General features: G+C 34.7%; 1 protein-coding gene across 2 annotated transcripts in view; it reads right to left on the bottom strand.

The window, feature by feature from the left end:
* IDE (insulin degrading enzyme) overlaps nucleotides 1-23,194 on the bottom strand; it is a 48,497-nt gene that overhangs the window by 3,488 nt on the left and 21,815 nt on the right. The window contains exons 12-23 of one of the 2 annotated variants that reach the window (XM_018069185.2): nucleotides 22,387-22,509; nucleotides 19,863-19,945; nucleotides 15,563-15,707; nucleotides 12,781-12,891; nucleotides 11,870-11,990; nucleotides 10,291-10,382; nucleotides 9,640-9,751; nucleotides 8,404-8,571; nucleotides 5,425-5,697; nucleotides 3,489-3,550; nucleotides 1,938-2,010; nucleotides 316-383 (exon numbers count right to left, since the gene is read on the bottom strand). In XM_018069185.2, coding sequence (XP_017924674.1) covers nucleotides 316-383; nucleotides 1,938-2,010; nucleotides 3,489-3,550; nucleotides 5,425-5,697; nucleotides 8,404-8,571; nucleotides 9,640-9,751; nucleotides 10,291-10,382; nucleotides 11,870-11,990; nucleotides 12,781-12,891; nucleotides 15,563-15,707; nucleotides 19,863-19,945; nucleotides 22,387-22,509 — 1,431 coding nt within the window. Of the gene's footprint in view, nucleotides 1-315; nucleotides 384-1,937; nucleotides 2,011-3,488; nucleotides 3,551-5,424; nucleotides 5,698-8,403; nucleotides 8,572-9,639; nucleotides 9,752-10,290; nucleotides 10,383-11,869; nucleotides 11,991-12,780; nucleotides 12,892-14,889; nucleotides 15,035-15,562; nucleotides 15,708-19,862; nucleotides 19,946-22,386; nucleotides 22,510-23,194 lie in introns of both variants that reach the window. The other variant, XM_018069186.2, reaches the window with a different exon arrangement.

Raw genomic sequence — 23,194 nt, 5'->3', positions numbered from 1 at the left:
CTTGACACTTGATATACCTGATCATATACAATCAGTATTTTCAGACAATAATCACCTGTATTTACTCCACTGTGCAGACACTCAGTAGAGTTTACTACTGCTATTAGCTTTCACTTCAGTTAACTAAAAGGTAACTGGAGAGATTGCTAAAAAGAAAAATCAGGAAAAATTCCTGTTGATAGTGAGGATGAAACAGTCCCATGACAGCATGAATTTCAAGAAGTTTGTTTCTCCCTACAGACTTGTATTTAATGATACTAAACCTCTAGATTAGGAACGCAGCCTGGGATTGTATTGTGTGTTGTTTCTTTTTACCTGTGGTAGAGGTGGTGCTGGTGCCAGGTTCACATCATTTTGGCATGGAAATTCTCCAACAACAGGGCCTATTTAACATCATCAAAATTAATTCAAGACCATAATGTAATCAGTATCTTTTACATCAGTTTTCTCTTAAAAGACAGGTATCTATATAAAGCACAGGGGTTTAATTTTTAAGTATTGCTAAATAAAATTTTCTAAACATTTTGCTTTTGTACTCCATGGCTGCCTTTAGAAATACAGAAATTAATCCATGATTTGACTTGAGAACATGAGTTTTTATTCATTTTACTTACACATAAAAAGAATGTAGAAATAAAAATTGCTAATCTACTGATCAACAAATACTTAAAACTATTTCTCAGTACAAATTATGAGAAAAGTAGCAAATGTCAGTGGTACATACAAGGGCAATGCAACAACAGCACATCTTTTTGATAAGGACATGGCTATGGAGGCACAGAGGTTACTCCAGGCACCGAAATTCTGGATAGCAACCAAAATCTTCCCTGCCTGTCTCCTTGCATGCACTACTCCAATTCCCCCCCAAATTACTTCTTGCATTTCAATCTCAATTTCTTTCATGGTAGAAGAGAGGCCAAATGCCAGACTAAATGGGGAGTATGTAGAGAGAATAACTTACTATAATCCCTGTAAAAGTAACCACCACCAGTCCAAGAAAATAATAAACCATTCTGGCAACACAGTTACCACATTCTGAAAAGTTTTCTCTAGACAGGAAAAGCTCTAGACTGTTTCTATTAAGCAACTACAAGTCATGAAAACTGGAAAGACGCTTTGAAGCAAGTCTTCCTCACTCTGCTGCAGTTACAATTTCTACAGTACCATAAAAGTCAATCCTTCTGAGGCTGAAAGGAGTTTCATGACATGCACACAGCTATCTGCTTCTCCAGGTACTACAGACAAGCTTTAATATCCTTGATTTTGCAACCAGATGCATGTTGGAATTTAAGTCCAGTATAAACTGGTGAAAAATCTGCACAAAACAACTCAGAAGTTTTTCCTCTCAGTTTATTCATATCAAACAGAAACACTTTAACCTTTTCCTTCCTGAATTCTAAAATGGGACGATACAGTTTACAATGCACAGTTAATCTATATTATTTCAAAATAAAACCTAAATAAATATTGACCTTCTAAAGTTTAAATAAAATGTTTGATACTCCCAGAGGTTTTGGCTTTTGTTTGTTTCAGGGTTTACTTTCCCCTTTGAGGGTGTTAGGATAACATTGTGGACATTCACTGCTTGTCAGAAAAAAAACCCCCACACTGGACTGATACTGCAAATTCTAATTTTGGGCTGGTTTTTTTGCCCCGTAGGAGTAGTACAGAATTTTATGTCTGTTTTAAAATATCCTGTTGAAAACAGAAGCGCTATTTTAGGATATATTGTTTTAATATCAATATACTTTAGAATGGCTGAAGAACTTGGTCACAAACATTAACCAGAAAATTTGAAGCACCCACATGAAGGAAACGTGTAAAAAGAAATACTTTTGCCTCTGAAAGGTATATAATCTCTAAAGCTGAGTGCATTTGTATCACAGAACGTGGCTATGTCTAACCATGACTTGCTGGATGTTCAGCACAATACTTACAGGAATCCATTTCCCTTGCAAGGACGTGCACTGATACCTTGTGTCTTCTGGGAGCATCTATTGCCAACAGCACCTGCAGTAAAAAACATCAAGTTCTTCAGGTGTGGGAAGTATCCCTTAGACATTATAAAACAGTAAAAAGAATGAGAGTGTTTAAATTTTAATTCTAAGCTTTAAAATGAGGGATGAATTTTGGGATGTCCCTTCAAATATGAATAAAAGTCATCCACACAGTATACGCCGAATCATTTACAATCAGGGTAATAAATTCATGTATCCTTTGGAACTCAGAACAACTGTAAGTAATAGAAATTCACCCATTAACTATCATAGTATCAGGAATGCAACCTAAAATCTCTGCAGAATTTTCAATCCCTAGCAGTCTTCTGGAAGCACATCACCCTGAACACAATTATTAAACTCAGCTGGACTAGCTGAGTTTATTATTTATTAAACAACAGGTTTATTTATTAAACAACAGGTGCTGAAATTCCATTTACTAAGTTTGTATTTGCTGCATATCTTCACCTATGGTATCATTCTATTAAAAAAAATAAAAACCAACAACCCACCCAAAGATGTCAGTGTTCACTGTGCCATGTAAGTAATAACCAGTTTCAAGCATGAAGGACTAACTCTTATAAAAACAGACAGCAATGTAAAAATACCTTGGACAGTGAAAAGGATAATGCAGAGTACAAAAGACAAACCACTTTGAAAGACATTACCCCCCCTCTGCCCAAGAGAGGAAAAAAAGAATGCAGACACAGACATATCCATGCTTCTTCAGGGGCAGAAATTTTTCCACCCAATAATAAATCCTGAAGACATTAAGTTGAACTTATCTTCAGTAGTACTCCCTGAGCTCCATAAGTAATAAAACACTATGAACACTTTGCAATATAGTGAAATATCACTGACTATGACATATTACAGAACGGGAAGAATAATGCCCAATTTGTTTATATTTGGGGGGTGAATGACACGGACACGACAGGGACAGATGCCCTCCTAGTATTTCAAGTGCCTGTATTAAGTACCTATCCAGCAACTCCATGCTGAGTCACAATGCACAAATACTGCAACATTATGCTGTTCCTTCACGCTGCCCAACTATTAGAGGAAGAAAAACCCCACCCTGAACAAAGCTTTCAAAATATCTGTTTCGTTCACAATTCATGCCACAAAACAGGCTGAATCATTTATCGGTTGAAGAAAAAAATAGAAGAACAAATGTGCAATTTTGGCCAGGCTTGGCCATAGAGCAGCACATTTTATATCCGTGAAGGAAGGATAAATGAAACAAGAGAAAAAAGGAGTGGCAAGAAAAAAATAAAAACTGCACCAAACCTCAATCCTTCTCCACAATTTTTACCATTGCCATTAAACTAAGTAATATTCAGGAAATAAAATTATTATTATGGAATCTGCATCAATTATATCATCTACCTAAAAGAGGTGTCAGTATATCCTTTTGTAGCTTGCACAAATAAGATTCAGCTGTACCTACATCTCTTTCCAAGTAACATTTTAACTACAGGACTAGCTTACCTTGTAGAACTGTATAATATCATCCTTGGTCAGGGTCTTTAGATAAGCCACTTCAATGTTATCTGCACAACAACAGTAAAAATTAGAGTAAGTCTGCAGATCACAGCTGGTTATTAGTAAACTACTTATTCAAAGTGTATTTCTTTCAAATTCAGATGCTGTAATTGACTGTAAATAATATGCTTTTCATTGTTATCTTTCAAGTTAATACTCGCTTCACTAAAAGTGTCATTGGAACCTTGGTAGAAAGTTATACTTCAGTAAATCTGATTGGACTTATTAAAAAATGCATGTTTAAAGAATACTGATTGCACTGTAGGATATTCAGTAGCTAAAAGAGATATGCTTACTTTTGTATATTGTCTTCAAATCAATGTTACACATTTCTAATGCAGATGGTTTTCATTCAAGGTTAGGAAACAGGATGGTAGGACGTATTTTGGAAGGATGTACTTTTTAAAGGAATATAAGGAATGGTGCCTACATCATACCTGTTAAGGAGTAATCACCTCTAAGAGATCTGGGGACAATGTGTGTCAGTTGCTACATTACTACATATAAATTAAATTATCATGAACTAATCATCTAATATCACTGCTGCATAAGCAGAAATGTTTTCTGTTGTAGGCATGCTTGCTTTTCTTAGGGTGAGCAGGAAGATCAAGGAATAAATGTGTGCAAGAGAACAAACAGGCAGCTAACAAGTCTGTAAGGCAGGTTGTAATTAATATGAAGTTCTATATACAGGAAATAAAAAACCCCAACAACACAGTTCAGAAAATTAGATAACATTTGGGTAACAACATTAAAAGTAGTAATAACTGTAAAAGTATGAAGAAAAAAATCCACTTCTTAAGGCTGGAATATGAATTTCTGATTTTGACAACTCTAGTCATATTATAATCATTAATGATATAAAATTACTAGTGGGTAGAGGGGAATTAAAGATATAAAAGTCAAGGGAAAGAGTGAGGTTGGTGGGATTTAGATATGAAATATATGGCTACAGTTAGAGGTAAGAATTCCAGAGAGATAAAATTGATCCAAAACCAGAAACACTTAAGGCCGAGGAAAATCAAACCATTTCATCATACACAAAAAAAGTACTTGAGGGGATAAGTTTCCACACCACTCCTTATGTTCAGGCATGAAACTGTGTCAGTAGCTCTCATTTTCTCTAGACAAGCCAGATGACAAGTCAAAAACTCATCATTATTATAACAGTTTAGTGAGTCATTATCAAGCAAAAAGACTCGTGGAAAGCCCATACAGTGCATGTAAAGCAGAAGAGAAGTCACAGAATACAGAGTGAGTTTTATGGAGGAAGTATATTATGCATGAAGACAGAAAATTACAGTTGTGAATAAGAGACGAGACACAAAAATGTGAGGAAAAGCTGACTGTACCTAAACTGATTTTTTCTTTAATGTTAGAAACTGTATTACTAATGTATATCAGTATTTTGGATTAAAATCTTCAAACAATGATGAAAAAGGAAAAACACAAATATTATGTAGGATCACATTGTAAATAACTGCCAGTCCATTTTCAGTAATAACACTACAAGTTGCATCTCATTTGGTCTTCTACAAGCTTATAATCTTCAAAGTATCATGGATTTAAAAAAAACAAATTAAAAAAATCAATGTTTTTTCAAATCTACACCAAGATGAGAGAGGTTGCATGTTAGTTAAAATACCTGTTGTTGCCCCTGCCATCACTCCCTCAAAAGAACTGCACAGTGGGAAGAGGAACAGGGTTCATATGTACTATCAGGAATGTCAGAGTGTATGTGAATGCATCTGTCAAGTATATATTAAATTATGTATAAGCTATACAAAAGTTTAAGTTGTTCCCAAGTGAATATGACACTAAATAGTCACAATAGTGGTCAAAATAAAGCATTCAGTTTCAAAGGAATTATCATTTTTCTTACCTCTGTCAAAGTTATACTGCTGGGAAATGATTTCTCCCCAGTATTTAGCACATTCTGCAGACAGCTTCTTTGGTTTGTCTAGACGACGAATTGCTAAAGCTTGGATATGTTTTTGGAAGGCCTCTTCTGTCATATCTTCTATGCATTTCTCCATAGTCTTTAAGAACGCTTCAACTCTGCTTTCTAAATAGTGGGGGGGCTTTTCAGATTGGATAATAAATCGCAGTCCTTGTATGCCATTTGCCCGACGTGGACCACTAAACACAATGTAACCTTGGCAAAACAAGAACAGCCAGTTATCAAAAGAAATCCCTTCTTGCAGCATTAAGTTTGCCAAACATGGCACATTTGACAGGAATGTAATGTTATGTTAACTTAATTCTGTATTATAAATGATGCAGGTTTTTTTCAAAATATGCCACTGTTTGTTTTTTTTTAAAACATCTTTATTTCACTGATGTAAATATCAGTTCAGGGGAGGGGCAAGGAGGAGATGAGGCAGATGAAGACAAAACAAAACCAAAATCCTGTCATCAGGATTAGGTTTCTAAAACTAAGTTGTACTCTAGGCTTCATTAGACTCAACATTAGAAACTTACTGTTTTTTCATAACATCTAATCTGAATTCTCTTTGCTATAATGTAAGACCACTACTTCCCATCTTATCAGCTAGAGAAAAAGAAAGTATTATTCCCTTTCTTACTGTTGCAGCATTTGCTAATCTGAACAACTAATCCTTTCTTCAGTCTTCTTCCCCTCTTTTAATAATAAATCTGTCACGTTTCCTTTAAATGTTGTTTTATAGCTTTCTCATAGTTCCCTGATGCTCAGGTCAAAACTGGATACAGTATTTCAAAGTTCCTACCTGAACAATTTAGGACTATTATTGTGAGTGCATCTTGAAAGCTTCCATTTATATATCCCAGCATTTTACACAGCAGGACAACACTGCTGATTTATGTCCTACCTCTGACCCACTGTACCCTGTAGAGTTTGCTACAGAACTGCTACCTAGCCAGTTGCTTCCCAGCTTGTATCTGGAACAACAGATACAAGCTTGTATCTGGAACAACAGTTTGGTTGTTCCTGCCAAACTGTTCCTAACAAACTGCATCTTATCTTCATTGAAGTCATGTTTCCAAAATGTCAAACTAATTTTAAATTCTAATTCTATCTTCCCACACACTTGCAGCCTCTCCCAACTTAGTATTATCTGAAGATTTACTAAGTATACTCACTCTTCTATCATCTAGTTTGGATGAAAATACCAAATAACATTGGCTCACAGTTGTAGAACAACTGTTTTTCAAATCAACTTCTCTATCCTCCAGTCATGACTTTCTGAAGTCCTGCATCCAAATGTGTAGCACTTCCACCTAGGCACTCCAGTAACAGCCTCTCAGTTACCTTCTATGAATTCAGAACTAGTTTGGTAACTTATTCTGTATTTTCCAGGAATTAGGATTAAACTGACTAATCTATATATATATTCCCTGCTTTTCTCTTTCCTTTTATTAAGGCAACATGTAGCATTTACCCATGTTTATTTTTTCCAATACTCCATCTATCATCATTATAAGACCTCTAATTCCAGGATTTCGTAATTTTGTTCCTTATAATAGAATGTATAGTTCATCACACCTGAACTCTTTAAAATTTAATCTACCCAATTAATCTGTTATTTTCCTGTTCAGTGGTAAGCCTTGGACTTGGATCACCAAGTCCATCAGAAATCATCTGATCACAGTTGACATTTTAAGTGAAAATTAACAAAGCCATCATAAAACATTTTGATTTTTCCACCACTGCCAACTTTTCTCTTTCACTTTCTCATACTGCTAAAGCATTTACTGAAATAATTCTTGTTATTGCTTCTACTGTTTAGCAAACTGCTAACTCCTTTTCCCTTAAGCTTTCTCAGAGATCTTACTAACAACTCCATGAAGTTTATTGAATTTTGCTGGTATTTCTACTGTCTTTCCTCTGCAGTTATGTAATGCTGAACACAATACAGTTTTTGCTCACTGTTTCCCCCCCACTCTTTACCTGCTACTTCCAACTTTGATACAAAACCTGCTACCAGCACATTTCAAAAATCTGTTAAATAACCTGGATTCTATCCTATTTTCAGCAGACATATAGATTGTTAAAATTCCTATGATGAATATTTTATAGCTGATTCTGCCAGTTGTTCACAAGAAGTCTAATCTTGCCTGACATCCCTGGTAGTTCACAGTCATCACACTGAGACATTTGCCTGCTTCTCACCTTTGGAAAACCTGTACTCCTACTCTCCAGTATTTCAATCATGTGAACCATCATGCAAAGTCTCTCTCTTTCCTTGTTACTCTGGAATAATCTTACCAGTTCTGTCTTACTGGTTCAGGTAACAATTACCTTTACTTACTGATGAACATCTCTATTCTTAAAAAGCCAAAAATGTATTTATGTCTTCAACATAGTAGCTCCCCATTACCCACTCAGCAGTATCCCTAAAATAGGGCTTAGAGTTTAACAGCTGGACTTGATGATCTTAGAAGTCTTAAAAGCCTTTTCCAACCTAAATGATTGTGTGATTCTATGAATCATCAAGTGCAATTGGAAGTAGGATCACAAGCAAAAAAGATCAAACTAATACTGATTCTTTATGATGATTTAGAAATTTAGGAAACTGATCCATCTCCTTTTGGTAAAAGTTCTGATAGGAAGTTTTCTGCACAGTGATTAAACTTTTAGTCAGAGTTGGTTTCAGATATTTCAGGCTTATCTGAAATATGATGCGTGCTTGTTCTCATTGTAGAGACTGTGTACAGTAACATTTCTTTGAGTCATCAGCAGTTAAGATATTTAAATTTACCAAGTGCCCTTTAAATGGCATTCACCCAGCAGGGAAAGAACACCTCACCACAATCTCATGTGAGTGTGTGAGTGTGCATCCATGTGTATAAACACACACCCCATCACCACAGGAGAACTCACCTAATTGTTCCTTGGTGCGCAGGGTGTTGAAGCATGGCTCTGAGATAATTTGACAAAAGAGTTCCAAAAACATATTCTCAGATGTGCTCTGCATGTCTGTCTGGTAATAGATCTCAATGCCACAATTGTTATGAACTTCATTTCTCTGTTGATATACAAACCAACCTCCTAAAAGACAAAGTTAAAACATATAAGTTCATAAAAACATATGTTCTTATTTTTGACAATTAAAATGAGAATGGTTTGTGGAATGGAATTATAATAAATGGTTGAGAACTATTAAAGCAGAATTTCCACTAACAGCATACTTTTCATGAAACTAGAAAAGAATATATTATTTTAACACATTAAAATGTCACAGCTTGAGCATATCAGCAACTAACTTGAAACTGGCTGCTTCTCCTCAAGCAAATATTTTTGGAGCTGGGTGAAATTCTGTATTGCCTCTACAATGTAAACAGTTTCTAAAGACAATCTGTCAGAAACTATTATGAACATTAAAAATAATTCCACATTTAATACCAATAACTTCTTGGAAAGAATGTTATGATAGTTTCCACAGACAGATGACCAGCTATGGGTAATGTGCTTTGGCTGTATAGCTAGATATATTATCACTCTCTGCAATACCTAGAACCTCCTTTCTTATATATATATATATGAGATTTTTTTTTACCATAGAAGTAAAATCATACAAAAAGTACACAATCAAAAGAATTTATATTTGTAGAAAAAAAAAGTTGTGTAAGAGCTTTTAGTTTTCTCAAAATAGCAAGAGTCGTTTAGAACAGTCCTTCACTAAATGGTCAATTAATACTCAAAAATGCTCAAAGAATGGTGTTTATTCAAATGTGTATACTATGTACTGCAGAGAATGGGACAGGGCTCTTATTTCCATAAATTATAAGGAGAGAATCAGGACTGAATTACAGAAGGCTTTGGATTGGAAGGGATCTTAAAGATGGCCTAGTTCCAACTCCCAAGAACTCAAATTTACATACAAAAATTAAAAATGAAATCAAACTAATTTTCAAGTATTACAGGAAGATCATGTAATAGGTATGTAATTTTATTAACAAAACCACACCCTAATTATATTTTTGAATTTTAAGTCTAAAATAATTGGAAGTAAGTCTGATTTCAAAACACACTCTTAGCAACAGAGTAATATGCATTAACAAGGAGAATCTCAATTTAATGTATATTAAAAAATCATAAATAAATCATTTCACTTACTGTCAGGAAGTTGAACTTCTCTGTATCTCACTAGCTGACTGGGAAGGAGTGGTTTCGTATGAGCATGCTCAATAAGTGTGTCCTCAACCATCTGCATAATTCCTAATGCAGCCTGGAAAAGAAAACATAAGAGGCATTTCAGTGATCATTAGTTATTCTGTACCTAGCAGCAGGGTTACGCTTTCCTTGTCTGACTTTTACTCCCCAAAATAAGAGCTGACACTTGGGTTTTTTTATGGTGAACTATTCCTGTTTAGCTATGTGTGAAGTACTTGGAGGGATACTGGATTGTTGAATCTTTGCTAGTTAGTCTGAAAGTTTTAAATGGAAAAAAGCAGGATCTGCAGCACATAGTTCCTTTTGCAGCTTGATCACAGTAATGACAAGCAATATAGAATTTCAAATACTTAGATCTTAAGTTGTTTTTTATTCAGTTTCCAAGAGCACTATAAGGGCAGCACTTAGCCTAATAAATCTAAAGGGGAAAAAACGACACTTATATTTCCATAAAGATGAAAAAAGTACAAAGTTAAATTATGAAATCACATTTGGCAAAACTTCTTTTAAGATCTGAGAAGATTAAACTAGTCTTCCATTTTTTATGCTGCTTTTAAATAAAGACTGTTTCATTAAAGAAAGTATCACACCAACCTGTTTTGTTATATTGCCATGGAGAAGAGCTTCAATGTGTAACCGTGACAACAGTTGTGCTATAAAGGCCTTGAGACGGGGAAGGGTGACATCTAGAATAGATATTTAGACAGTTAAATCATTCACATGTATTTTAAATTAACAAGGACCTAAGTCATCATTAGATACAGTGCATTTCTTAAAGGAGGAGAAACTCATTATCATGAAAAAGTGAATCTCTCCTTAAAAATGCAACATTGGAATGCTTCCAGGTCCAAATAGCAGCACTCATCATATAGTTTATTTCGTTTAGAATTCACATGCTGTCTGACCCAGATTCCAAAAGAAAGAAAAACAAAAACCTCCTTCCCAGTCATGCTGAACAAACATTCATTCTCCAGAGACAACTGTTGCAATCATTCGGGTAGTGTTCCAAGGAAAAGCCTTAGTTATTAGTTATTAACAAGCAGCAGGTAGTTTACAACACTCAAGCAATACACTGTGCATTTACCATATAGACTAAAAAAAGATCATCAACTTAAATACAGTGTTCCGACAGTATCTTTGCAACAAACAACACACCAGAAAAATATTTTTGCAATATAACCCAGTGCACATATAGGGCACAATATACACTCTCCTTGCAAAGCAATTTTCATATATAACACAAAATATAATTTAACATATAAAATCAATGCAATAAAAGAGAAAGGATGGTTGAATGGATGGGGTGTACATGGATATGTATTCTGAATCCATATCTTCAAACAAATACAAAAGCCAGATACTCTTCTTGAAAAGAATGTCTCTATGTATTCCAAGAAGTTATTATAAGATATTTTTGCAAACTGTTCCAGTGACCACCTTTTCTTACCAACACAGCAAAATACAGGCAGGAGAAAAATCTTCAGCTATTACTACAATCATAGGAAGCTTAAAGATCATTTAGTTCCAACCTCTCCGCTGTGGGCAGGCACATCTTCCACTAGACCTAGTTGCTCAGAGCCCTCCACTCCATCTGGCCTTTAAAATCAATTAAATCTTTTAATCTGAAATTCCTTCTTCATTCAAATATATTGGGGTGCCTGCTTTTTGTTAAGATCCATAATTCTCTTTATTCTTTATTATTATCTACAGAAATTACATCTTTTATTTTATTAGCTACAGTTCTTTATTATCTACAGAAATATGAGTTAGGTTTCCCTGATAACGGAAAGAACGAACTAGTTTGTGCACTGCACAATGCAGATACACTCCAATGCATCTGCAAGATGTTAACTACAGCCAAATGATTTCATCAGTGTTGATTAAGCACTGGATTCAATGGCCCAGGCTCATATCCCCAAAACTGTTCAAATTTTGCCTGAACTTTTACCAGCAAGTTTTGCCATTTGAGGCCTTTTGGCCTGAACTACTCTACTTTCTTGAAACTGGAGGACAAGTACAGCAAGACCAGCATCAGCTCAGGTCTGGCACTGCAGGGGCTTCACTTGAACAGCAAGCAGAGCTCAAAATAGGTACCCTCATTAGTTTAGTAACAAGACATTTTCCATAAGAAAAAGAATAAAAATAAAAAAGTTTAAAAGTAGCAGAACATTACCATCTAGAGCTTCTTTTAATTCATCTTTGGTCCAAGCAACTTCTGTCATCAGGAGTCGGAGATAATACATTGCATGTTGGTGAGGCTGTTCAGCCCTGAAGTTGTTAAGTGATCTCATGTACTAAAAGAAAATCATTAAGCTCAAATTAGAAATTTAGAAATAGAGGTCTGAACAAAAAATATTAACATTGCAGTCTCAACTTTGTGTAGCATCAAAAAGACACATTTCAGATATCAGGAACATTACCTTGCTTGTTAAACGTGCTAAAAAAATTGTGTTAAGTGACCTTGGCAATAATATGGGCTTCTGAGCCTTTGGATTAAGCTGCAATCATTAGAATAGTTGAAATGAGCATGAAATCAAACTTTTCCATAAAATTAATGACTGAAAATTAAATTACTGCAGTTAGACCTAAATAAGTACTTAAATCAAGTTGCTCTACCTACGAAATACACATTCTATGATGACCGACCAGGGGTGGAGGAATAAAGTTATTAGAAAATGTATTTTTCATCACCTCCTTTCTCCCTTCATCCATTTCCCCCTTCTTTCATGGCTAGGTCCCACTGAAAACATTCCAATTTGTAAAACAGGGTATAGAAGTTAAGATTTGCGTGCCCCCCCTTAGATTTCTACTCCTATCAAAGCAAGCTGCAATCCCTCCATACATCATAAGAAAAACTGACTAAAAGAAGATTACAGGGCTGGTTATTTTCAAACAAAGAATGTAATATAAACACTCTGAGTAACTCATAACCACAAAAAAGACAAGAGAAAAAAAACTTCTGGAGTCCCACTAAGGTAGAATGTCACTCTTTATTTCCATGGATAGCCAGCCCTCAGATTTCATATCAAGTCAATGCACTCGATTTTAAATGACTCCAAAGTGTAAATTTCTCCTGCAGCTTACCGCTTCCTTGATGATTTCAAATCGTTTTTCATCAATCTCAAAGGTAGCCATTTTCTCAATAATCTTCTTGAGCAAGATATGTTGCTTGTCATTATAACCTTTTACAGAGAGCTATGGAAAAAGTGCATAATTTGCTTTAAATGTGGAAGATAAAAGAATAAAACAATTACCAAGTCTTGTATAATTCAATGAGCAATATACTTTTCAATACTTACTCTAAATTCACCATTTATTGAACATTAACTCATTCTAAAATTAAACCCCTTTACTCATCACAAGAGAACTTATGAATATAATATTGCACATTTGCTCAGGAGTTATAAATGAATTAACGTAATTTCATGTTGTTTTAAGCAAACTGTACTCAGAATACAGATTTTTAATGATTACAATATTGAATCTAGTCAGTAAACTGTACCTTTGGAGCACTGAAATGGTTTTACTCTGGGTTTCTCACTTTAGTAATGAAGTCTAGATTCACAACCTTCTAAAATATTCTCTCCAATTTACTTTTAATCTTCTTTCATGTTTATGTTGTTGATCAAAAATATATTTTATGTAAGCTCAACTAAGCAGTACTACAAGAAAAGGGGTGCTATCAACAGCAGCACAATTTATAACCAGGACGGTGCTGGACTGAAACACTAAGGTAGTTAGTCTGAAATTGTAATGAGATATTGATCTGATCATACTTTTTTTTTAAAGTATACATGAAATAAACTAGGTTATTAAAAAAATAACATTAAAATTATTATATTATTCCATCAAGCTACAGAAAATTCCTCTTGCAAAAAAAAAAAAAAGACACTAAAAGGCCTTTTTTTTGTGGGAAAAACTTCAAAATCTGGTATCTCAAAGCAGGAATTTGACTGGATTTGTGCAGTGTAATTTTTTAAAAGTAAAACTAAACTTTAGAACACAAACCAACATATAGATGAATTCCTGCTTTCCAGTAGAAAGAATTTTTTTTTTCTTCTATGGTTGCTGAAACATAGCTGAACCATGAATTTGAAGAAAAAGCTATCATAAATGAATTTATGAAAAAGGTTGGTATCCTAAACTGGCAAAGGAACCCAAAGTGTTCAGCAATCACCATGGGTGACTGCTTTCAGTGTAGTATCTGCCCTTGCTTAAAGCATCAACATTGTACCGTTACACTTACTAACTATAAAACTTCTCACAATACAAAAGACTACAAGTTTTCAGATAATATTTGAAATAACTCTAAACTCTCAAACTGTGACTAAAAATTAAGAAAATTACACACTTTTTTTTCCCTTTAATTAATTAATCCTGACCACAGAAACGTCAGCAAGTTTTAAACCGAGAATAGATAACCGTGTTTGCAGCAAGTCAAGTGAATGCTACAAGGAAATCACATTTGTGTTGGATAAAAAAAGAAATTGCAGCTCTCTCTCATACAGAAAACATAAAGAATATACAGAATATTTTTTTACTAAGATGCTCTGGAAAACAACACTTCTACAGGAAATTTTGAAACACATTCTGATATATAATGATGGTTAACAAAAGATTTTAATTGAACTTCAAGACAGACTACTAAAATCTCCCATTATAAATCTCATAGGAGAAGATGAGTAAGAAATAATCACTTATCATAATACCAGTATTTATCAAGTATTGTTGGCACTTTAAAACAGAGTATAAAACACGTAATAAAAACAAACACTAAAGAAAAGCCATAAATATCCAGCATTGCAATCTAATGAACACATGCACAATCCATTTCCACAGCTCACTACGGCAGAATTAGAGAACTGTAACAAAATCTGTAACGTTGAGATTCATTCCACAGAAAAGTTAATGTTTTTATAAAGAAACCAGCAATAGTACTTTCCAGATTACCATGCAAGCAAGTAAAAAGGTGAACTAGAACGCAACAGTTGCACTGCACACACGTTCACAAGACACTGCAATCTTAAACAGGTCACTCAGTACAAAATACAGCTTTGCATTGCCTTTAATTCATGAGATATATGCAAGGAAAAAAACATTAACCATCTCATTTAGAAATGCAGAAGTCAAATGTTTTCTCCAAGCTCAACAACTCCCAAGCTGTTTAATTTCCTCCTGCGTTTTCTTACTTACAAGTATTGCATTCATTCCTGATGCAATGCCATAGACCAAACCTGAGAGGCGTGCTGCATATGTATACTCTTTTAAATCATCCTTCAATAACCTGATAAACAGGTATGTCATGTTGCAATGGAGAGGATCAGCATAAATGTAGCGACTAACAAAAAGAAAAACAAAAGAAATGCTTTGATACCTCAAGCAGTGACAAAGTAATGGATGAAGAAATATGACTGAAGAGTATGTATATGCAGCCTCATGATCAGTAGTTCTTGAACAGAAAAGCTGAAGTATACCAGTTATTTAATAGCATGAAAAGGGGGTCTTTTACCCCATCAGTCAGAAAGTTTTTAGTAGACATCTGACAAACTTATACCAATATGTAAGCTTGGATTAGGGTTGCCTTTTTTTTTTAAATGGAGGAAGAAATCTTACAACTAATTAATTTCATGAATGATACAAAAATAAAGAAGAAAATTTGCTTAATGTGAACTGAAAGACTGTTGAAGACTTTGAACAAAATTCAACTTAAAATTCAAATCAAAGAAAGAATGGTTAATAACCAAGATCAAAAGGACTAACAGCCTTTATTTTTTATTTAAAAGTCCTTCCATCAAATCAATATAAAAATGTTGATGAGTGGAAGTAGTTTCAAGGCTCTAAGCTCTTCCTTGATTTGGGTACTTACATACATCCCATAGATGGTATTTTGGAGATCATAGTTCAAGCCAGCTAGTTCTGCTGCATATGCATACTCGTTGAGGGAGTCTTTGAGTAGTTCAAGGTACAAATAGGCCATGTTACAATGCAAGGGATCCACGTAAGCAAATGGGCTGGAAGAAAATGTTGAAAGTAAAATACGCAGTTTAAAATTATTTCTCTGTTTCTTTTGGCCTTTTAAGTTTGATCTGAAGGAAACAATATTTTCTGTGATTTTATGCTGATGGATCCGATTATGAAGGATACCTGTTTTGAAGCCAAATGTGAACATACCTGAAAATAGTTACTTAGCTTGCTTATGGTTTAGGGAATGCCTAAATATATTGAAGATTCCAGGGTTATTCTATCTGTGTTCATAAATCAAGACACATTATATTTACTTGGCTGCACAGTCAGAATTCACCAGGAGTAAAATAAACTAAATATACCAACATAATTTAACAGACCAATATGAAAGCCCACACACTGAACATTAATTTAGTTAATACTCATATGCTATCAGAAAATAATGTACTTTCTATTACAAAAATTAAGAGATGAACAATTTGTGGTATGAAAATATGCAGTACACGCCAAGTTCAGCTCTGGAAAGAAGTTTGGCATATCCACTGTCATAACAACACAATTTTTTGTGTTATCTTTTCAATGGCAACAGCAATACAAGACTTACTATTGCATGAGAAGCATCTGATCACACACAATACTGTTGCAAATTTGTCTAAAAGAGAAACTGAGCCTCTGAAAGACTGAAGCCATGTTTCAACTGTGCTAACGGTTAAATACCTGTGTGTTTTAAAGATTTGTGAAGTCAAGTTATTTGTACTATGATTACTTATTTCTAAAGCTTCTGAAGTGCATATAAATTCATTATCAATTTCACAGGAATAATCAGCAGTATCTGAAACAATATGCTGCCAGGATATAGCTTACAACTCAAACCCACGCCATTTGCATTTATTTTCTCCAAGCAGTCACTAATGGTGATATTGAGAGATATGCCATCACATATGTTTACACCTATACAGAATGGTATTTCTCAGTGTATACCAACATTACTGTAATAAAACCAAGATCACATGACCACAAAACATAAGCTGATAACTTTAAAATACATTTCAAAGGTATTTTTAGAAGGTTCCTGCTTGTTTTTAGTAAGGCCTTGATTTCTCCTTCCTTTTAGATTAAGGAAAGAAAGCAGAGGAACAGATTTAAAAAAATAAAAAAGCTATTAGAGAAGCAGGGCCTGCTATAGTCCAAAATCTTAGCCCAGATGAAGCAAACCTGTCAGTAAAAAACCCAAAAGGGCTGTCATTTGCATTTCTCCCTACAGTTTCCCAAAACTGAGCAATTTCAATATGCAAAATGATGCAAATCCAATTATGATTGAATTTTTTAATTAAGACTGAATTCAAAGCAAGATTTAGGTCAATCCTATGTTACCATAAGCCTTACTCCAAACTCATTATATTTTTTTTTCCATTTTGATACTACAACAGAGGCTTAATCAGTTGGAGCGATTACTATGTCTGTATCAGTTATAAATTCTGTATACTCGTTTAGCTGGCAGAGGCCAACAAGGAGTTCTGAAAATAATCATGACTACTAAATCATTTATCCTCAAGTAAAAAAAATAACTGAAAATTATTACAACACTGTTCTTGGAGCTGCCTCCTATTACTGACAGTTTTGTAAATAAATGTTTATTTCTAGTCTACCTTTCTTACTAGACTCGAGCAGAACAACTTAATCACTGACAGTGTATTTCAAAAATCATAAAGTCCAGTCTTTTCCTCTTTCAAACAGAGCTGTAAGTGACATAGTTGGAATCAACACTGAAGTGTTGAGTTGATAACTACCTTTAGAGAGTTTTCAAAACATCAGCACATTACATGGTTGTTCTGCTTCCTTTTAAAAAAGGATACTTGTTGAGTTCTTAAGCTGCAATTCACACAAAAGCAAAAGCTTATCATCATCTTTTAGGTTGGGTGGTAAGTCCTATGTCAGATGTTTTTACTGTGGTGTTTCTTTAAGAAGGATCCCTGTAAGAATTTTCAGTTTTGGAATAATGTGATTTCAAGAGATTCATATAATCATTGTTCCTATGGGATTTGTGTATTTGAGGGAGAAGTCATCATCATCAACTTCCTCTTAATTAATTTACAGAGAAATTGCTGCTATAACATCTGGGTCAGGAATTCTTTCTATGATTCATGATGACCAGGGCTGCAAGCAGAAGAAATCTTTTTTTTCTACCTTACTGAAGCAGCCTGTAGTATGAACAAATTCTTGTAATCTGCTACAAGGCAGCAAAGCCTTCATATTCTGATCTAGAATTAAGGCTAAAAGTTTTTATGAAAACCCATGTCATTAAGATGGCTTTATTCAGCAATTCACTTGGTCACATGAGATACAGGTGATTTCACTGAGTCTCATGAATAAACACTGCACATTTCACCTTTCCTTCAATGACCATCAGCATCACCAAAAAGAGAGAGAGAGAGAGAGAGAGATTGAGAGAGATTCACCAAGACTCTTTTTTAAGTACCAAAACTTGACAAATCTGCTTACACCTTCTTTTGGAGATGATGTACCCAGTATTGTTATGTCCACGTGCAATCACCATCTTATTTTTAAGGAAAAGGAAAGAACTCTCACTCCCAACCCTAAGAAAAACCCAACTTTCCACCTGTAACCATTCCCAGGAGGAAAGAGTCAAGTCATTCCACTACACTGATCATCAAAGCTCAAATGCTCCTGGCTTTTTAAAAGGCCTCACTGAGATCAAAGTACAAATCTAACTGGGAAAGACCATCACCACTGATCCAGCTGAAGATGCCCCTGCTCAGTGCAGGAGGGTTGGACTAGATGACCTTTAAAGGTCCCTTCCAGCCCAAATGATTCCGTGATATTGTGTGTATGTGCACACACTTTTATACCTTTGTGTGCTCCACAAAAAGTCAGTTATTATCTTTTAATCCTTCACAAACTGGTACAGAGACTGGTTTACTCATAGTTATTTGAAACTGATGTGAAAAACCACCACAACTGTATAACAAACTCAGTGTCCATCGATAAAATCCTGTTTTGGATTTTAGCCAAACACAGTACAAGGAAAGCCACCAAGTAGGAACAAAGAAGGCAAAGAATTGCAATTATTGCTCTCTGAATAAGAGACGGGCAGTTACCATTTTGATCCTCCATTCCCTGACATCTCAAAGTTGAAATAGTTGTAACATTTGCACTGTGGTTTCAAAAAAATAAAAAGGAGGAGGAAATTTCCAGGAAACCTATTTTCCCCAACTAGTTCACCAACACCAGTACCGAGATATGACACACTCTGGAAAAAAACCTCTATCTAAAATTCTTCAAGAAAAATTTCAAGTAGTGCCTCAAAACAAGGACTCAACAGTGCATCTAAAAGCATCTGTGAGAGCCATCATAATAGCCTTTCCAGCAATATCACTGAATCATTTAATTAGGCAAAAGGAAAGTCCCTGAATTTTTTTACCTTTCAACCTTTCCAACACAGAAACAGCTGCACTCTAAAGACAGCAGTATTTTTTTAATTCAAAAGTTAGAAATTTATTACTTGAAAGGAACATTAAGAAGGTCCATCACTGGCATGTTTACTTAAAGAAAGATAATTTTCCTGTGATGAAAATAATGCAAGACCAGGATTAACATTACAGTTTTGTATCATGCATTTTGGGGTGAAAATCACACATTCATTGATAATACAGATAATGCTCTTGGAGAAAAAAAAATCAGTTGTGGCTGTCAGTTTAGCAAAATACCAAAATTTTAAGCACATTTTATAATGGCTTGCATTATGCAAATGAAACTAGAATTTGAACCTAAAATCATTATCAGAATAGCATTTCATAAAGAAAACACAGATCTTAAAACAGTTGTGACCTAGTAATTAATGTAAAAATACACACATTTTTAAAGAGTATATTGCAACAAGTAGTAGCTCCTATTGGCAGGCATATTTCAGGTATAGCAAATAAAACATAGAAGAAAATTTGTTTTAGGAGTATTTTTAGATAAACTTTTCCTGTTAATCTAGATGGAGAGCCTCAAACTGCTTGCCATTCAATTACTGCATGAGCCTTCCTGATATCTATACCTTATTGTATATTCAAAGTAAGGACAAACATTTCCAAGTGTCAGTGCACGCAAGGAAGTTTTTGCCACAGAAATGCAGATTCCCAATAAACGAGAGACTTTTGGAGAGCAATTTATGTGATATACTCAATATTGCATACCTGAAAAATTCAAAGTTGAGACAAGCTTTCGGCAAAAAAAATTTGTCATCTTGCTTGAACCACAGTTTGCTCATAGCAGTGTCCTGTGTCAAGAAAAGAGGTTTTGTTAAAGTCACTTGACTTTTAACTGCAGAATATGGCACTATTTAAAAAAAATGTCTTTTCACCACTTCAAATCTCAACTTAGCATTATCTCCCTAAATTCAATTTCTTGCTATATACATTGTGGATACATCTATCTATCTGTACTGAGACTCCCTTCTTACCACATGTCACCTTACCAAGCAGTTAAATGGCCCCAGCATTGTGAATGAGCTTAGGATCAAAATGGGAACTACTTTTCTAGAGAGGAATGATAAAAGACAAATATAGAGTTAGCTGCACAAAATTCCCTGATAATGCTGGCAATAAAAGATGTGTCTTTATGCAGCACTAGAGCAGCATATCATTATGTGGTTTAGAACTAAGAATATAACTGTGTATTATTGTTAGAGTTATTATCAATGTTTTATATATAAAAAAAATGTATTATATGTGTTTGAATGTAACATCAGAAACAAATAACACATACACATTTAGAAAAAGTAGTAAAATTATTTGGAAATTAGTTAAAAGATCTGTCTCCAAAATTTTTCAGAATAACTTCCTAGTACAGGAAAGACTCTAAACAACCTCCCCTATTGCTTTTTCTCCCACAAAAACTAACATATATGCTCCATCTCTTTTCCAACTTTAGTTAAGTTTATCTCCCCAACACCTTTTCTTTGCACTGCCATGCATAACAAGAGAGAACTTTTAAATGTAAGATTATTTTTCTTTTTCATATTTTTGAGCAGATCTTCTTTGCTGCTCAGGGATTTAGCATGGTATTTTCCTCTTCTTTTTTGCATAAAACAATTAAGTCCCATCTCTTACAGCACACCTTCCTCCACAATATCTGACTCACGCTAAAAGGCCAAACTACAGCTTCGCTCAAAGACAACAAAGATTTTATTCTGTTAAATTGCTATGATGCCATTTAGAATACATCTTATATGAGGGACAGAATGCTGAACAGTAAAGCCTGTCTGTGGTACTGCAGACCCGATCCAACAGCTGGACATCACCAGCTGCAGTCCACAGAACAGCATGGCCCTCAGGCCACAGCCCATATCCCAACTGCCCTCTATCCTGAGGGTTTTTCAGGGCAAGATGTGCCATTATAACAGAGGTGACATAGTGACATTCTGCCAGTGAAAATGGCCATCCTGTTCCTGCACTTATGTTCCTGTCCCTCCCTTTCTCCACAACACTGGTCCAGTCCTTAGTAAGCTCACTTAGGGACACAAAGCAGCAGAAAAGCTGGGGTTTTTGTACATCATTCTTGCTGATTTAGTTCTTGCAATGTTTTGCTGTGGGGTCAGACAAATGTCAGTGCCTACAAAAAGAAAATGGCACAGACATACAGCTGGAGAGAAAAATAAGAAAAGAGATTCAGGCAGAACAGATAAAGTGTATTTCATCAACTGCATGAGATTAAAACCATTTTCCCTCAGAAAATATATTTTAAAGAGAAAGGAAAAACCAAAAGCAAACACATTTCCAAAGCAATGACATCTTAAAGCAAAGCTTTTGTGTGGATCAATTACCAAGCTGCTATAGAGACACTGAAGGACCATCAAGTTCCTGCAGCACACCAGTTAGTGTTATTTAATAAAGCTGTAGTATGTGTCCCTGCTAAAGTGTAAGGTTTTTGTTCAGGATGAATATAAACATATGCTCAAAGGTTTTCTCCATTAATAATATTTCTTCAAGTATACACTTAAAATGTCCTATGCAGAACAAATATGTTTTCCTGAAGGGTATATCTTTGCACTAGAGTAGACTTCTATTCATGTAGTGTGAAAGAAGTATTCCTGAACTGAGTATTCAAGATGAAGTACAACACGTAATTGCTGAAGACTTTTCCTATTTATCCTCCAGCTAAGCCTAGAACAGGGATGAGCATTAGCAAAGACAACCATGCTTTACAATAGTAAGAAGTAATTTTTTCTATGTTTTACATACTCAGAAAAACTGAGATTTTCTAAATATTTTGAGATCATGAAATGATGCTTCTAGGAAACTGGAGAGTGATGTCTATTTACGTGTTTACACCTCTCTCTCCCTTTTTCCACACCATCACACGCTTTTTCCACACACAGTTACAAAAGAATAGCCTTGTCTATACCCATGCCTTACTCAACACTGCTCAAAAAAATGTAAGAGTGGCAGTCACTCTTCTGCTGAATAAACAGCCTTATTACTATTTTTATCAGTGCCAACACCCTTTCAGAAGGGCAGAAAGAGTTCAAGCTGTTTGTAGATTCATTTACATAGGAATCCAAACTGTCATAATCCACTACTGTCTTTACAGCAGTATCTTGAAGTTTTGTACTTTTTTTTATTATATTTTGAAATATGACATGATCTGTATTTTAGAAACACAGAGGAATTAACTTCCCAGGAGGTTAGTTAGCAAATGGGACAAATACAGACAGTTTACCTTGACAAGGGCAGGGTACTGTGTTGCATCTTTTTCCAATGGTAAAATCTCAAAGTTTGTAGGAATGAACTCATTCTTCATCGGAAGCTTGAATTTCCCATTCAAGTCAGCATTTTGCCATTTCTAGATAAATAGGAGAAACAGTGAGGCTAAGCAGAATTTCTGCTTAACTAATAGATATATATTTATTTCATGCTGAAACAAAAGATTTTAAAATGTGTTCCACCATCTTATGTGTAAATACTATTAAGATAACAGGGAAAGAGAGACATAGCTGGGAAAACAAGTCAAAGTAGACTATCAGCAGGATGAAGTACTCTGAGAAGGAGGATGGTGATAAAAGGTAATTTTGAAAAGTTTACAGTACTGTGTGTTTTATGTCTCATATTTTCTGCTACTATGAACTGTAAATGACAATATTAAATGAAATACTTCAACAGGAATTCTAATCAAGAACATAGGTGTGGTCAAGCAAAAAGAAGTGTTCCTATGTAATGTCTGTTCAGAGCACACTTGGCAGGTCCAATTCAGCTTGGAGGTATATACTTTGCAGCCATCTCTTCTTAAAAGATTAGAACAATAACAAGTTTCAATAAGGATTTTCTCACCTCCTTTACCGGAGTTTTCATTTTTAGAATCTCATTTAACTGGCAATATACATGTGTTTTCTATGTTGCAAAAGTAAATTTCAAAAATAGTTACATGTAACAGTTGTAAAAAGATTCTTTTCTTAAGTACAGATGAGTTCATTAACATATAATAGACACTATTACATTTTAAGAAGTTAATGTTTACATTTTTAAGTAGC

Source organism: Manacus vitellinus, unplaced genomic scaffold (genome assembly GCF_001715985.3).
Source record: "Manacus vitellinus isolate BGI_N305 unplaced genomic scaffold, ASM171598v3 scaffold_15_pilon, whole genome shotgun sequence".
NCBI classification, from domain to species: domain Eukaryota; kingdom Metazoa; phylum Chordata; class Aves; order Passeriformes; family Pipridae; genus Manacus; species Manacus vitellinus.
This window is presented reverse-complemented; position numbering and strand designations above follow the sequence as displayed.